The sequence below is a fragment of the Centruroides sculpturatus genome, unplaced genomic scaffold (assembly GCF_000671375.1).
Source record: "Centruroides sculpturatus isolate CEXI.00-Female unplaced genomic scaffold, Cexi_2.0 scaffold1831, whole genome shotgun sequence".
Taxonomy (NCBI): Eukaryota; Metazoa; Arthropoda; class Arachnida; order Scorpiones; family Buthidae; genus Centruroides; species Centruroides sculpturatus.
This window is the reverse complement of record NW_019386021.1, coordinates 92,345-108,991: the sequence shown is the minus strand read 5'-3', so window position 1 is coordinate 108,991 and position 16,647 is coordinate 92,345. Positions and strand designations below refer to the sequence as shown.

Sequence of the window (16,647 nt, the reverse complement as noted above, 5' to 3'; positions counted from 1 at the left end):
TTGAAAGGTTTTCTTCCATAAAATTAATCGATTCTAGACTAATCCGACTCAACATTTCCAAAATACGTATATTTTTTTTGGAAATAATCCGTATAAACTACGCTATAAACAAAAAATTGTAGGATTACTTACCGAGTGTGCACCGCCATTGCTAATGCTTGTTTTCGTCGCGGAGCGTCTCTCCGCAACGAAAACAAGCATTAGCAATGACGAAAGTTTTCTGATAAGTTATTTTTCTGCGAAAACTTCGTTGAACTTCGGAGACATCATTAATATAAATAATTTTTATGGCCGTTCAATAAGAAATGTTTCTTTCACAAGAAATGTATAAAATTACAGTACTGTATTACACTTACGGTACTTAATTTACATACTGTACAGACGATAGTTAGCGTAAAATCTCCGTAGCGTCCGTCACGCAGAGGAAAATATATATATATATATAATTATAATAAAGTTACAATAAATTAAGTTAATATATAATTATATATACAGTACCTGATTTATGTATAATTAATATATAATTATATGTACAGTACAGTAATTTATATATAATTTATATAATACTGTTCAGACGATAGAAATCTCTCCGTAGCGTGGCGCTACGGACGGCGGGAAAGTAGTTCGGCTGCCCGATGACGTTTAACGTAATTATAGGGGGTTTTCTACTGTTTTTTACGGATACCGGTCACAATTTTTTCATAGTTTTATAGGAATCATAATTATAGGGGGGTCGACTGTATATAAAAACAAGTAAAATGGCAAAACCATATTTGGAACAAGACTATGTCTTGGAGATCACTACTAAGTGGAATCACTTTGACACTCAAGGTGAGTCTCGTTCTTATTCTCCAATCTTCTTTGGTATCACTGCTTTTGGGTGTGATTGTTCAAACTTCGCTGGCCACGACCACAAGGTCATCCACAATGCATTTTCAATTAAATTAACCTATCCAATTTCGAAATTTCTCTCCGTTGTGTATCGGCCCTGGTTCAATTTTTGTCAATGTGTAACGAAAATTTCCCGTCTTTGAAAAAAAAAAATCTTGGCTATTGTATCATCCAAAATTATTTTTTTATTTTGCACAAACAATATACAGTTTAACCCGATTATAACGTCATTGGATGTAACGACAACCCTAATATAATGTCAAATTTTTATCAGTCCCACGATTTTACTATACTAGATAATGTTAAAAAACCTACTTGTAACAACACCCTGTTTTAATGTTATATTTGAAGCACTCCCAAATTTACAAAATTAGATTACAAATTTTATTTAACATAGCAGAAACTGTGTGTTCAGTCCTAAGGTCAGAGTTCACTTCTTAGAATGACTGTGGGTGGTACTTTCCCCCACCTGACTTCGGTGGGGTGAGGTGCCTGTTTTGCCTGTTTGTAGAAGAGGGTTGCCATTTTGGATTTTATTTTGGCTCGGTTCTCAGTCCTCTGACTACCTACGAGTCTGGATTTTTTATGCACAAATGATTTGGGCACCTAATACTTTGTGCCAAATATCAACTCTTGACATGTACTCCTTCATACCTCTATGTTGGTAAGACAATCGGGCAGTACGATTTTATAAAAAATATATATATATTTTTTAATGATGGGAAAAATCATAAAATTTAATTCCAAACTCATGGTACAGTACATCTCAGAATCAATGTCATATTAGAATTGAGAAAATATGATATATAGTATATAATATTATAATAACTTTTAATTAAATAATAATTAACTTGGTTTTCTTTTAAGAACAATTTAACATATTAATTTCTTCATTTACTGTATTTTACAGCATACAAGACAACTTCAACCAAAAAAAGAAAAACAGTCCTGTGTCATACATGTGAAATTGTGATCTCCCATAGGCTAATGAATTCTCCAAATGGCCTTCAACAGGCTACAGATAACCTCTACAGACTCTTGAATAAAAATGTTATTGTTTAATCAAACACATTATTATTAAGATCATTATTTGCTATTGCTAAACAACCTTTTCATGTATTCAAGTTGAATATTTAATGGTAAATTTTAATTCTTAAGTTGTTGGTAAAGAATTATTTTAAACGTCTCTTTTTTCCTGATAAAAGTGTGCATTCTAATTTTACTTTTTTCAACCAGAGTACAGTAAAAAAATTTGGGACCAAATGCCAGGGTGTGGCATGGTTTTTAAATACACTGAATATTTTTTCTTAAATATTCTGTGTTCAAATGGAAATACATTTTATATGCTGTAAAATATTGTATATAATTATTTTTATAAAAACTGAATAAATCTTAAGCATGCTTGATATGATTATTTTTATTTTAGATTACTAAATTTATGACATTTTGATCAACAAATAATTGCACTTCAATTAAAAATCATTTTCAGTGAGCTTTATATTTTTAATTAAAGAATAATAAAATTTAATTTGCAGGCAGAATGAAATAAAATGTCATGTAACAAACTGCTAATTAAAGTATTCATTGCAATAATCTCATATGCATCTAATAAATCAACAGAGTTTAGAAAAGTATCAGAAAACTGAACTATAGCTTATGTACAATTCAATGTTTAATTTTATAAAGACACTAACAGATTGACCTGGTGTTGTCAGTTTAAAAAGCAAGTAAATTTTTAATATGATTACCATTGGTTAAGGTTAATATCATCACACAAAAATTAATTAAGTAGTTTTATATTTTTTAAAACTGATTATATATTTGAAAAATATATATCATAAAAAGTAACTGAATAAACCAAGTTACATTATAATAACTATTTCACACACACAAAGCTTCAACCACTATCTAACTTTTCTTTGTAAACTTCTAGAAGAATGACATAGATGCTCCACCAGATATGTATTATATATTGCACTAATAATACAACTTATATGAAATAAAACAACCTACAGTCCCATTCACAAGTACAATAGTACAATCCATTTCACAAACATTGTCTAGGTTGGCCAATGCAAAATTTTTGAAAGGAGATCTGGAAATATTTCAAAAAATATTGTTTGAAACTCATACTAATGGGTTTAACTGTATATGTAACTATCATAAAAATTTGATTTTATCACTTTTTGCTGTTTGCAAATTTTATTCTCAAAAAGCTTTGTTTAAGAACTAATACCCCCATTTAGAAAATAAATCTGGTCCTTTGTTACTGTTCATATTTACATAGACACACTAATTTGCACTTGGAGCAAGACTTGTCAAAGGGAAGGAACAGTACATTCAAAACAACAGCAGAAATTTCTATTCCTGACTTGAATTTTATTAAAAGAGATTTATTAAATAAAATTAGAACAAAATAAAAGTCAAGTTAAACTGCAGCATCTCTTGATTTCAACAACAAAGAACATATTAATTAATGTAACTATATTTTAAATAAAAATAACAATCAAAATCAATTAAATATTAAAACATGTACACGATATTTACATAAGATGTGAAATGAAACCAAAATCACAATAAAGCAGAAGTTTGAAAGATGACTAATTTGACAAAAACAGCTAAAAAAATAAAAATAATAATGAAACATAAACCATAATTTTAATCCCTATTTTTCAACAGAAATAACTAAATTCTTGGCCCCAATGTCCCTAAAACTACCGTGTTTCCCCAAAAATAAGACAGTGTCTTATATTAATTTTTGCTCTGAAAAATGCGCTAGGTCTTATTTTCAGGGAATGTCTTATTTTTTCCAGGAAGAAGAATTCACATTTATTATTGAACAAAAAAAATTCCCAAGTCGAACTTAGACGAGAGTGACGTATATCCGGTGTGTCGAACTGTCGCCTTTTTATCGCGTCAATATGGGACTCGATAACCAATTAGTGCTTACTGAACCGTAACACTATGCAAATGTCATGTGGCGTGATTCTCAGCCGACCAATTAGCCATCACCAGCCGTAACATTATGCAAATCTGTGATTCCCAAGCCATAGTCTTATGCAAATCATGCCGTGTGGCGTAATTGTCTGCTGACCAATCAGTGGATGTACTTTCAAAAAGCCAACGGCCACTTTCAACCATCTGTCAATGACCGTTATGACTAAAAAAAACTTCGCTAGGTCTTACTTTCAGGGGGAGGTCTTATATTTTGCAATTCAGCAAAATCTGTGCTAGGTCTTATTTTCTGCGGATGTCTTATTTTCGGGGAAACACGGTATAAACAGCATGATTTATTTAGATTGGAGTGGAAATAAGACCATCTTGCTGATTGTTTAGTGATACATTTTAATTAATAACTAAACAGAAGTTTCATTTTAGTATTTTACATCATGCCATTAAGATTCATTATGAAAAGTTATGTCTATTAGACCCCTTTTTTGTCCTGTACACAGTTACTCTTTGATTTCTATAACATACGACAGATATACATTCAGAAATTATATATGTATATAGATTTTGTAAATTGTACTTTATTAAATAAGTTCAGAATTTATATTACTTACTATAAAAAATAAATTTTGTACTAAAATATATAGTGAAAATATTTTATTCATGATACGACTTAATTATTATAAAAGTAATATTAAATAATATATTATAAATACTTACTGAACTTTTCCAGTCATATCTAATAATTTCTGATAAATCATTTTAACAATTTCAAAACTAAAATAAAGAAAAAAGTATGTAAATTTCTTTAATATATGCATATATAAATTATATTTAATATTTATAAAATTCTATACTAACATTATTTATTATGATATAATAGATTTTAATGTTATACTTCAAGGAAATAACTATTATTATAAATATATGCATTTTCAGGTTTACTTATGCATTATATTTATCTTTTTTTTCTAATTAATTTACAGTAAATTTATCTATATATGAAATAGTTATGCATATATTTTATATTAAATAATATTTATATGTCAGTAGTAAATCTCTTATAAAATTATAGATTTTTCTAATAAAAAAAATTTCAATATTTTCAAATACAAAAGATATCAATAAATTTTATATTGTAGAATGTTCATTTTTATTTTCTATAATACTGAATGATAAATGTAAAAAATAAAAATTATTAATTAAATGACAAAAAGTTTAGAATTCAAATCAGATTTTCAAATTACATTCAATATATTGACATTTTATTTTAGGCTGACATAAATTCACTATAACTGAATAAAAAAAAAAATGATAATAGGTTGATGAGACAAAGAGGAAGCTGAGCTATAGTCTTGTTGTCTGAATCTATATAGGGCCCCAAATAGGGCTGTGCAAAACCAAAATTTTGATATTGACATTTGGTTTAATATTGAGACTCCTTTCCTTTAATGTTTGTTTTTAAAGTAACAGCTAATTGATAGTTAATAGTTATTTTATTAGTATAATTACCATTTTAGAAACTAATTTACTGTTTTCAATAAACTTTGTCATAGAGTTAATTGTTTGTTTTTAGACTTTATAATTAAAATTTTATTATACAGATTTGTCTTAGGCCTAATGCTGTACTGATAATGATATATGAAACCAAAATTGATATATGTTTACAATATTAATATTGATATTAAAATTTGATTTCATGGTTGGAAAAGTATATTCTGAGTCTCACTAGTAAATGTAGTATTATTGTAAAACAGGCAGATATACAAAACTGCATTGTTCTTATACATGTGTACACCTTTCAAATTTGTAAAGAATCTAATGTTGGCTGATGAGGGGCAGTGCCCAAAACATGTAGTAACACTCGTATCAACAGAATAAAGATGAAAAAATGCCAATTGTTTAAATAGTAGTGCAGTCTTGTGTTTGAGAATCATAAACATTAACTATTTTAAATAATTGGTACTGCCATACATTAAATCTAGTTATTCTTAGTATAAGTTAATCTGAAACTATAAAAAAGTATTTTAATTTAAAGCAATTATGTAAAATTTAAGATTTATTTTCTTTCAACATTTAAATTAAAATATCTTCAATAACTACAACTTCTATTCCTTAACATTATACAATCTCTTCCCTTACATAAATTAACCATGCTTATTTTTAGCTAAACAGATTATAGAAAAAATATGAACTAGAACAAGCAATCTGTATATCTTTACTATAGTAATTAAATATACAAAATATTTTAAAATACACAGTCTTCCAAAAAGAATGCTATCATCTTAAATTACAATAATTACGTTAATTATTACCTGGAAAAAAAATGTAATATACACCAAAACTTGCAATGTTTTGATGTATATTACATTTCATTATCATATTACATATATATGAAACTTTTTTGATATATATATCTATTAAAATCCCTCAATGTGTTCACCTCATAGTCACTTAGCATGTATCCAGCCAATAGTCAAATTCTTCCTACACTCACTGCAGCATATCTATTATTACTCCTGCCACAGTAGTCAAAATTTGATTCTGCAGCTCCTGAAAATTCCTGGACAATGGTAATATGTAGACAGTGTCTTTGATGTAGTCCCACAGGAAGAAATTGCAGGGTGTCAGATTCAGGAACATGGGTATCCACTGGAGCAACAGTTGTCACTGAGCCTGTGACATCCGATCTATTGCTGAGGAAGCACATGATCCAAAACTACATAGACTATAAAAATGGAGAAGGGCCTGTATTGATGGAAGATGTAATCATCAGAATCTTGATTCAGCTGAAGAAACAGCTGAATCAAGATTTGCAGAACATCCAGATATAAGAACCCAGTGACTGTTACTTCCATGAAGAGGAGTAGACCATACACCTTTGTGGAGGAAATGGCACAGAAAACATTAAGTTTTGGTGAATCATGTTCATATTCAAGTGTTACATATGAGTTTGCTATGTCCTATATTCACATATTATGATGATTCACTTTTCTGCTTAAATGAAAGGTTGCCTTGTTACTAAAAATGAAGCAATATGAAAAGGCATCATCATCTTCCATTCTCCCCTGCATGTCTATGCAAAAGATAAATCTGATTGTCTTACACAGAACTTTTAGGACTTGCAGTAACTGAAGCATGTAAGCTTTCATAACCAATTGTTTACACAGAACTCTGTGTCATTTCAGGTATGACCAAATCATGGCTACTTTGACTTAATGAGTTTTCATGGCTCCACATGCAAGATTTTTCCACACATTTTCTTCTGACATTTTGACAGATCCTGGACTTTTCCTCCTCGCAAGTGCACTCTTTCTCCTGGAAATGTCAATACCAGCAAAGAATGTTTGTCTTATATGATAGATCGCTAAAATTATCTGTAAAACTTATGTCATATAATGATGACCAATTTCAACTTTGTAAACTACAGAACACAGAATGCCTTCTGTGGGAAATTGCCATTTTCATTTACAGTGCTGCCTAGTAACAGGAGATAAAAAACATGTTTGAATGTAAATGGTATATAACACTCAGACAGTTACTCTATTGATTGGTGTACATTGCATACTTCTCAGTTAATAATTAACATAATTAAAGTAATTTAAAATGGTAGCATTTGTTTCAGAAGACATCATACTTTAAGAAATCAATAACAAATAACAATACCTTTTAGTGGAAGTAATTGAATAAACAAGAACATATCCATGTATATCCATAGAATATGACTGAGGAAATATTGACAGTTCATCCTAGATAATAAAAATATATAAAAGAATTATTTTTAAATACATGAATAAATTCAGAGAAACATTTAAATTAGAAATGATTTCAAAATCAAAAATATTTATAAAAAAACAAAAATGCATATCTAGATAACAAATATGAACTAGGACAATACTTAATTTTATCAGCAAATCTAAGATACAAGAGTACAGTATATCTTTACAGATATACTGTACTCTTGTATCTTAGATTTCATAATAAAAACAAAATACATTCATTGACAAAAAAAAAAAAATTATACACTCAAATAAAATTGTCTGATTTTTGCAAAACTTTGCATACAGCTATGTCTCAAACACATATATAAACAATTACAGTTGTGGTCTGATTGCATGCCAAGTAATGCCATCAAAGTGACTTCAAATTATTACACAATTTCTTATAAACAGGTTCACAGAGGCTCACTTGTATTCAGAATTTTCAGTGTACCTGTTGTTTAGCATATATACCAGGCAAATATCTATATAATACAGTCAAAAATGTTATACACAGCTGACAATGTTTGACAGAAATCACAGACAGAAATAACTGGGCTAAGGGAAGCAAGATGGACATTTTGCTAAACTGCCCACCATCTGAGCTATTCTGTTCTGACTATGTGAAGGTGTTGGAAGCAGTGAATACATGAGGGGGCACATATATATGGCAGGCAGACTCAGGATAACTAAGATGTGTAATAGGAGAGATAATCATCTTGTGATACAAGAAAAAACACTGCAATGATACCTTTGTTCATCATTCAGAGATAGGTGAAAGTTTCACTACAGAACCCTCTCTCTTCCATACCATTGAGAGATAAAATTTTTATGCACAGTTATTGTTATGTCTTACCATCAGCACCTCAATATCATCACTTTTTTTGCAGTGGTGCTATGACAGAGAAGCATAAACTGCTATGAACTGGCAGCATATTGTCTTTACTAACAAATCTTGGCTCTGGGAACAAACAACTTTTATGTTAAAGCAACAATGGCTAACTTCTTTGGACTCAAAGGTTAACCTTCAACTTTAGAAGCAGAGAGGACCACACTTTGAAATACTGTACATGTAACTCACCACTTACCTCCTTACAAAAATTACCAAGCCAAACTCTTCTCCTTAACACTATTATTGAGAGAATCTGGAGCTGAGGAAATAATTTTAACAAATTTTGTTAAAATATTTATTAAATATAATTGATAGAAATTTATCTATTTGTAGAAATCATACAAAGTTGAAAAAGGAACTTCCTGTTTTGATGGAGGAAAATAACATAGTTCCTCCAAAAGTGATAGTTAGAGTGGGATTTCTCACACACCATCTGCAGGACTGCCTGACTTCCATCACGCGTTGGAAGTGTGGAGGGCTTATTTCAAATAATCTGATTAGAGGAGATTTTTGTATAAAAGGTGATAGATCATCTCCAAACATCTGTTGAGCTAAGTAAAACCAAACTAAGTTAAGCCAACTAGTTCAGTGCAGTTTAATTAACTTAAACATAGCTCAGCTCACTTGACCTTTTAAGAGGCAAGTTATAACTTAAAGAATCTAGATATTAAATTATGTGAATTTCTCTTGATAAACCTCAATGCATCTCTCATATAGGAGACATCCAGATAATATGACTTATGTAAACTCTCTCTCTCTCTCGGCAGGTAAAGTTAGTAAATGAGGCTAATTCAAGGTCCCACTTATAAAAATTATTTTTTTTTTGGTAGGTTGTTTCATTTTATCATGTTTAATCATTAAAATATATTTTTAATATTCGTTGTATATAGAAGGATTTGATTTTTCTTAATAAATATATCTTTTAAATATTATTTCGTACAATTTGTTTATGCCTAACTCCATCTTACTCATGCTAAAACTAGATCCTCCTATAAACTCTGGTAAATTATTTTATACTTTTATTTACACCTTAGTCTGCAGAACTGACTAAGTAGTGTCAGGTTCCTGACTGGAAATCTTGCTGATTCTCCAGATAAATAACAGCTATCACTCATGTGAGATGGAGAATACCAGAACCCCTGCATCTCACATTATAAAGAAAGTATAAAATATTGGGAAATTAGATTTAAAAAAGCTATTAAATTAACTGAGGATAAACTACTGGTGAAAATAAAGATATTTTGTTTTGACTTTTGACTAAGATTTTTTCTCATACTGGTGTAGTTTCTGATTAGCAATAAGTCCTATTAATAAACAAGGTCAAACAAAAAAGTAAAAACAGTAAGGAGATAGAGGTAAAAATAATTAGGATAAAATACACTTTATTTTAACTTTACTTATTGCCACCAATGTGAACATTGTGGGTACTCATGAAAACTAACCAATCTATTACAAGAACTGGTTAGTCTAATTGTTGAAATTGGTAGAAAACTTCTGAACAGCATTTTAACATAATTGTTGAAAAAATAATTGTATCTGTCTTGTAAGAACAAGACAGACAATATTAACATTTATTTTTTGGGTCATGGGCAGATCTCATGGGTCATTGCTATGTTAGAGCATGTAAGATCATTAGTGAGTCTTTACTGTTGTGCAACATATTGCCCCTACTGTTGGTGTGCTGATCTGGGAGCCATCTTGCATGACAGTCAGTCATCTCAAGTAGTAATGTGAAGGGCATTAATATCACAATGGTATGTTCAGAAAATGCTGCACCCTTACCATGTTGCCTTCATGGCAGGATCACAAACAGCCATTTTCCAGCAAGGTAATGCTTGTCTCCATATTGCCACACTTCCTTGACCTTTCTGATCTCCCATCAAGTAAATCGAGCTGACCATTAGGGATCAGATGGGACACCAATTTCAGTTGTCTATTGAGAGATCTGCAATAGTAGTTACAATTGTAGGTACATATGTCACAGGACAGCATAGAGTCTATGTATCTCCATGCCTGACCATATTGCCATCTGTAAACAGGCAAAAGGAGGTCCTTCATTGGCACGTTTAACTTCATGGGACCAGGTAAATTTGAATTAGGGGACCCATGTACAGTGTTGACTTCTGACATTTTTCTTTGGGAGAATGTTTTGGGGAAATATTTTCTTATAAAAGATTAGTTTGGGACTCCCTGCTGATGAGGGACCTAGGCAATTGCCCATAGGATAATGCACCTCTGAGGTCCTACAAGTTACTAAAGGTTTATTTAAATAGTATTGTTGTTCCACAGGAAAGTGTTCCTTTGCTATGATACTGCAATCACTTATTACCATCATCATTAGAGTTGCACTTATAAAGTTTCATTCAATTCTAACACTCCTCCTTTTGTGTATAACTTTTTTGTCAATGAAAGTATTTTTCACAAACTTACAGAATTTATTTCTGAATTCAAACAGATTAGAATTTTAAATAAAATTTTTTTTAATAAAAAAAAAGTACACTGTATTCCTTTATTTTATATTCTGAATTCTGCTTAATTCAAACAAATTTTGTTCATTTTTCTGCTAAGTGTTCCTGCCAAAAACAAAAAGAAATCAAACATTAACTTTTTGAAAACAGAAAATGTTTTAAAATAATACCAATACATACTATACATTTTAGCATAAATGCAAAGTGATCAATCTGATCACTTTGCATTTATGCTAAATGAAATGTGAAAAACGGGACATTAGATTGAGTGCTATGACATGATTTCAGTTGACCAGATCTCACATGATCAATTCCAGTCAATGATTGTCAGTTTTCTAGCTTTTTTAACATCATTTAATTAATGACAGACGTCACAAATAATCAATGAACATTTTACTTATCCATACTCATTTACAAATTAATGAATAATAGCAACAATGAACAGTTAACTATGGCTCTTAGTAAATCTTTGCTTTAATAACCTTTTTTTAATTCATATAATTAACAAAAACCATAAACTCTCTTTTTATAACTGATCAGGAAGACCATGGTACTTTCATGCTGTATATATTTACTGTTTTTCAACAAACACAGTTGCCAGACTGAACAATAAATCATCAATTGGACTTCCATTTCTATAGACTGGATATTAAAATTTTTACACTAACTTGTATAAGGTTCTTTTTTGACTTACAATTCAAGTAATGAATGTTAGCTATTTTTAATCATAAAACAATCCAAAAGCAGGACATCTTTTGAAACAACTCTAAAACTGGGAGAGCATATTAAAAAACAGGACTGTCTGACTAATTCAGGATGTCTGATCAGTTTTAATAAATGTATATGTTACTGAGAATGACTGATATCTGGCGAATGTCGAGATTCTCCGGTGAATGTCAGCATTCACACAGTCGTTTCATGTATATAGGAAATATTTGCTAAATATCATTATTTCTCACTTACACTGGCAAATGTTGACATTCAGCATGCACTGATGGTGAATATTGAATAAAAATATTTTTATTACGTTAAGACAAAAATGCAACTTTTTAATATGTCAAAATAGGAGAAAGCTTAAGTAACAGCAATATAAATAAACTGTTGAANGGCAAATGTTGACATTCAGCATGCACTGATGGTGAATATTGAATAAAAATATTTTTATTACGTTAAGACAAAAATGCAACTTTTTAATATGTCAAAATAGGAGAAAGCTTAAGTAACAGCAATATAAATAAACTGTTGAACCTAAAACAAACAGTACATTCTAAATCATTAAAGAAAATAATACAATAATAAACTTACATATAAATTATGTGATTAATGTTATAGAATCTTATTTATTGCAACAACTTAAACTGTCATGGCACTTTGAATTGCACAAGACTTGCTTTTACAACTACGTTTATTCGTGAAACACTTCTTTTTGCAATGACAGCGTGTATAGCCTTGTCCTCCACTTTTCGAGTTAGCTGCAGCTGCTTCTCTCAGCAATATTTCTTGAGAAGAAATCTCATCCGAGGAAAGTAACTTTTCTTTACAAATTACGAACTGATTATGGGTTTTTTTAAACTCTTTCTGCCCTGTGGGCACCAAGAGGGCCTCTTTTTGTAATCCCATTATGGGTTCGGCCAGGCTCACAATGGGGCTGCCGGGTGGTGAGGACAGGGCCCAACATATCCGAACGGACCATCCCCCAAATAATTCCTGGGGATTTTTCGACCCGTTCGGATTCAAACCCAGGCCCCCCAGAGCAGTAGGCTGCTACCTTGACCGCTCAGCCATCTGGCCGCTGACTGATTATGGGCAGTGCCGGCCCGAGGCAAGTTTTAGGATGGAGCGAGATCCTATTATGGCGCCCCCTTGGTCAGTAGCGTAGCAAACATAACTGGCGCTCGGGGCACGACACTTTATTGGCGCCCCCTCCAGAACACATATAGTTTGTCTTGGAGACCATTTGGGCGCCCCTCTGCGAGTGGCGCCCGGTGCTTGATGCACCCCTCACTATGCCACTGCCCTTGGTTGCCCCCAAATTTATACCCTTTAATTTTCTTTACCACTGAGGCGCCCCCTAGGACTTAGCGCCTGGAGCGGCTGCTCTTTTCGCCCTATGGTAGGGCCGGCTCTGATTATGGGTATAAAGCTGCTTGAGGGTACCATTTTTGTTTGCTAATTTATAATAGTCGGAGTCTTCTATTCCAACAACAACCGCCAACACATTTTGGGCATTTGTACGGCCACTGTTGACACCAGGGACTTGTATTCGTACGATATCATCAATTTGAGCAGAAGGAAACAGTGAAGAATTTGGCGACAGACTGTCGCCTTTCTGTCGACATCGGCTTCTCGAATGTCGTTTCAACCTCCACCAAAGCTTATCTGTGCTTGTCGACGTACACCGGCGATTGTTCGAATGTATAATAATATAACCAAATATTCGGTCTTTCACCGACCTATTTTGTATGTGTCAACATTCACTGGAGAATATCGACATTCTCTAATTTCAGTCTTTTACAGTAACATATACACTAAATACAGTAAAAAATTTCTAAAAAATACACATATTTGTTTATAGTTGTATTGTCTTTTCTTTATACATAACCTCAGTAATCAAAATCCTTATACAATAATCAGTTTAAAGTAGCAAACTATACAGTTTATAAAAATAAAACTATTATAAAATAATATTTTAAAATAAAACAAACCTGTCCAGCAGTATCCACAAGTTTAAGAAAATATTCTTGTCCTTTAACTTTAATTGTCTTTGTGAAAGCTAAATAATAATTAATACAAATCATAGTTCTTTTAATTAATTATATTTATTACTTAATATATATAAATATATTTACGTATAATATAAAATAAAAAATTTTGTTGAAAAATATTTTACATTTATATATATATATATACTAGCAGACCCCGCCACGNGTCTTGGAGACCATTTGGGCGCCCCTCTGCGAGTGGCGCCCGGTGCTTGATGCACCCCTCACTATGCCACTGCCCTTGGTTGCCCCCAAATTTATACCCTTTAATTTTCTTTACCACTGAGGCGCCCCCTAGGACTTAGCGCCTGGAGCGGCTGCTCTTTTCGCCCTATGGTAGGGCCGGCTCTGATTATGGGTATAAAGCTGCTTGAGGGTACCATTTTTGTTTGCTAATTTATAATAGTCGGAGTCTTCTATTCCAACAACAACCGCCAACACATTTTGGGCATTTGTACGGCCACTGTTGACACCAGGGACTTGTATTCGTACGATATCATCAATTTGAGCAGAAGGAAACAGTGAAGAATTTGGCGACAGACTGTCGCCTTTCTGTCGACATCGGCTTCTCGAATGTCGTTTCAACCTCCACCAAAGCTTATCTGTGCTTGTCGACGTACACCGGCGATTGTTCGAATGTATAATAATATAACCAAATATTCGGTCTTTCACCGACCTATTTTGTATGTGTCAACATTCACTGGAGAATATCGACATTCTCTAATTTCAGTCTTTTACAGTAACATATACACTAAATACAGTAAAAAATTTCTAAAAAATACACGTATTTGTTTATAGTTGTATTGTCTTTTCTTTATACATAACCTCAGTAATCAAAATCCTTATACAATAATCAGTTTAAAGTAGCAAACTATACAGTTTATAAAAATAAAACTATTATAAAATAATATTTTAAAATAAAACAAACCTGTCCAGCAGTATCCACAAGTTTAAGAAAATATTCTTGTCCTTTAACTTTAATTGTCTTTGTGAAAGCTAAATAATAATTAATACAAATCATAGTTCTTTTAATTAATTATATTTATTACTTAATATATATAAATATATTTACGTATAATATAAAATAAAAAATTTTGTTGAAAAATATTTTACATTTATATATATATATATACTAGCAGACCCCGCCACGAGTTGTTGTGGCTCAAAACGTATCTATTATAAATGTATAACACTTTCCCCATAGGGGGAATTTTTCGAAAATTCCCTTCTTAGTGTACATTCTCTTGATGTACCCTATTAAAACACAATCAAAAATGCAAAAAAACCACATCAAAAATAGTATAATAGAAGCCAAGTTCTTCACAGTAAGCCTTAATCCTGTCCCTCTCCCCTGCAGGGGGAATATCAAAAAACCCCTTTTTAGTGTATATTCTGTTGACATACCCTATTAAAAAGCAATCAAAAACACAAAAAACTGCATATAAAATAGTATAAATAGAAGCAGAGTTCTTTATGGCAAGCCTTAATCCTAACCATCCCCCCAGTGGGGGGAATTTTGACACAAATATTATATAAAAACATGTGCGTATTCGAATGCAGCGTTGTGTGAAAATTTCAAAGGAATCGGTAGGAACAAACGAACATTACATTTTTATTTATACAGATAGAAGATGATATGCTTTAGTTCAATGGTGGGCAACCCCGGCCCGCGAAAAGTTTCTATCCGGCCCGCGAGATGTTTAAAAGAAATTATAAATAAATGTTTTCCGATGTAATTCGTCTAGTTTAAATTGAATATTATTTTCTGAAGTGTTGCGGCAGTAATGACAGGAAAAAATAAGGGAGTCATTTCCTTATTCAAACAAAAAATGGGAGAACAGAATTTTTCTAAATTATTTATATCTCATCGCATCATCCATCAAGAAAATCTATGTGCAAAAGCTATGCAATTAGAAAATGTAATGTCTGTTGTATCCAACTACATAGTGCTGTTTTTATTGTGTTTAAAGTCACTTAGATTTTACAAATAGGTGAGCCGTTCACAGCCCGGCACACGCATTTGTAAAATCTAAGTGACTCATACAACATGGAATTCATATAAAACGGAATAATCAACAGTGTTATAGGGGAGGTCGACTGTAGTAATTAATTTCTTTTTATTTATTTATTTATTTATTTCATATTTGCAGACTAAAAATTTACAGGTCACAAGGTGTCAATTAACTACTATGGCCCGTGGAAAAAACGTAAAATTTATTCTGGCCCATGTTATAAAAAAGTTGCCCACCCTTGCTTTAGTTCATCCTCACAGAAAAGCAAACTTAGGTCGTCATAATCGTAGCGCCATCTGTTGGACATAAAAGCCTTAATTAACTTAGATGATATCTTTTAATTTATATGAATGTTTACTGGAATAATATACAGCCTATGTCCAGCCTGAAGTTCCATTCTAAATATTGGTGAAAGAATTTTTGAAATCTGATGAGTAGTTTCAGAGATTACCCACTACATCCAAACTTACAAACATTACCTCTTTATAATATTAGTATAGATATAAAACATTTAAACCTTAGATTAAACAAAAAGCAGACCATAAAAATTAATCTTCATAAATGATTTTGTTTTTACTGAAACCATAACTGATAGAAAATGCTCACAATAGCTTAATTTTTGTGAAATAAATGTATGAAAACCCAAATTTCACATATGAAAATTAGGGATATCAAAATATCACGTACCTTAGAAAAAACCTTTAACCGATGCAAAGTAAAAATTTAATAGTACAAACGTTTTCAGACCCCTCCTGGGTCCATCTTCAGGCAAAAATCGTTTGAAGATTTACGAAGTACGAAAAATATTCGTTTAGAACGATTTTTAAAACCGAAAAGATAGAATGGAATCACGTGATCTATATCTGTGAACGTCATATCTTCTACGTCATATTCACAGATATTTAAATATTTTCC

At 31.5% G+C, this 16,647-nt stretch overlaps 1 protein-coding gene across 2 annotated transcripts in view; it reads right to left on the bottom strand.

Moving 5' to 3' along the window:
- Positions 1-16,647, bottom strand: part of LOC111613161 (GTP-binding protein Rheb homolog) — a 41,724-nt gene that overhangs the window by 7,506 nt on the left and 17,571 nt on the right. The window contains exons 3-5 of one of the 2 annotated variants that reach the window (XM_023354484.1): positions 14,649-14,716; positions 7,507-7,589; positions 4,561-4,617 (exon numbers count right to left, since the gene is read on the bottom strand). In XM_023354484.1, the coding sequence (XP_023210252.1) occupies positions 4,561-4,617; positions 7,507-7,589; positions 14,649-14,716 (208 nt within the window). Of the gene's footprint in view, positions 1-4,560; positions 4,618-7,506; positions 7,590-13,663; positions 13,732-14,648; positions 14,717-16,647 lie in introns of both variants that reach the window. The other variant, XM_023354485.1, reaches the window with a different exon arrangement.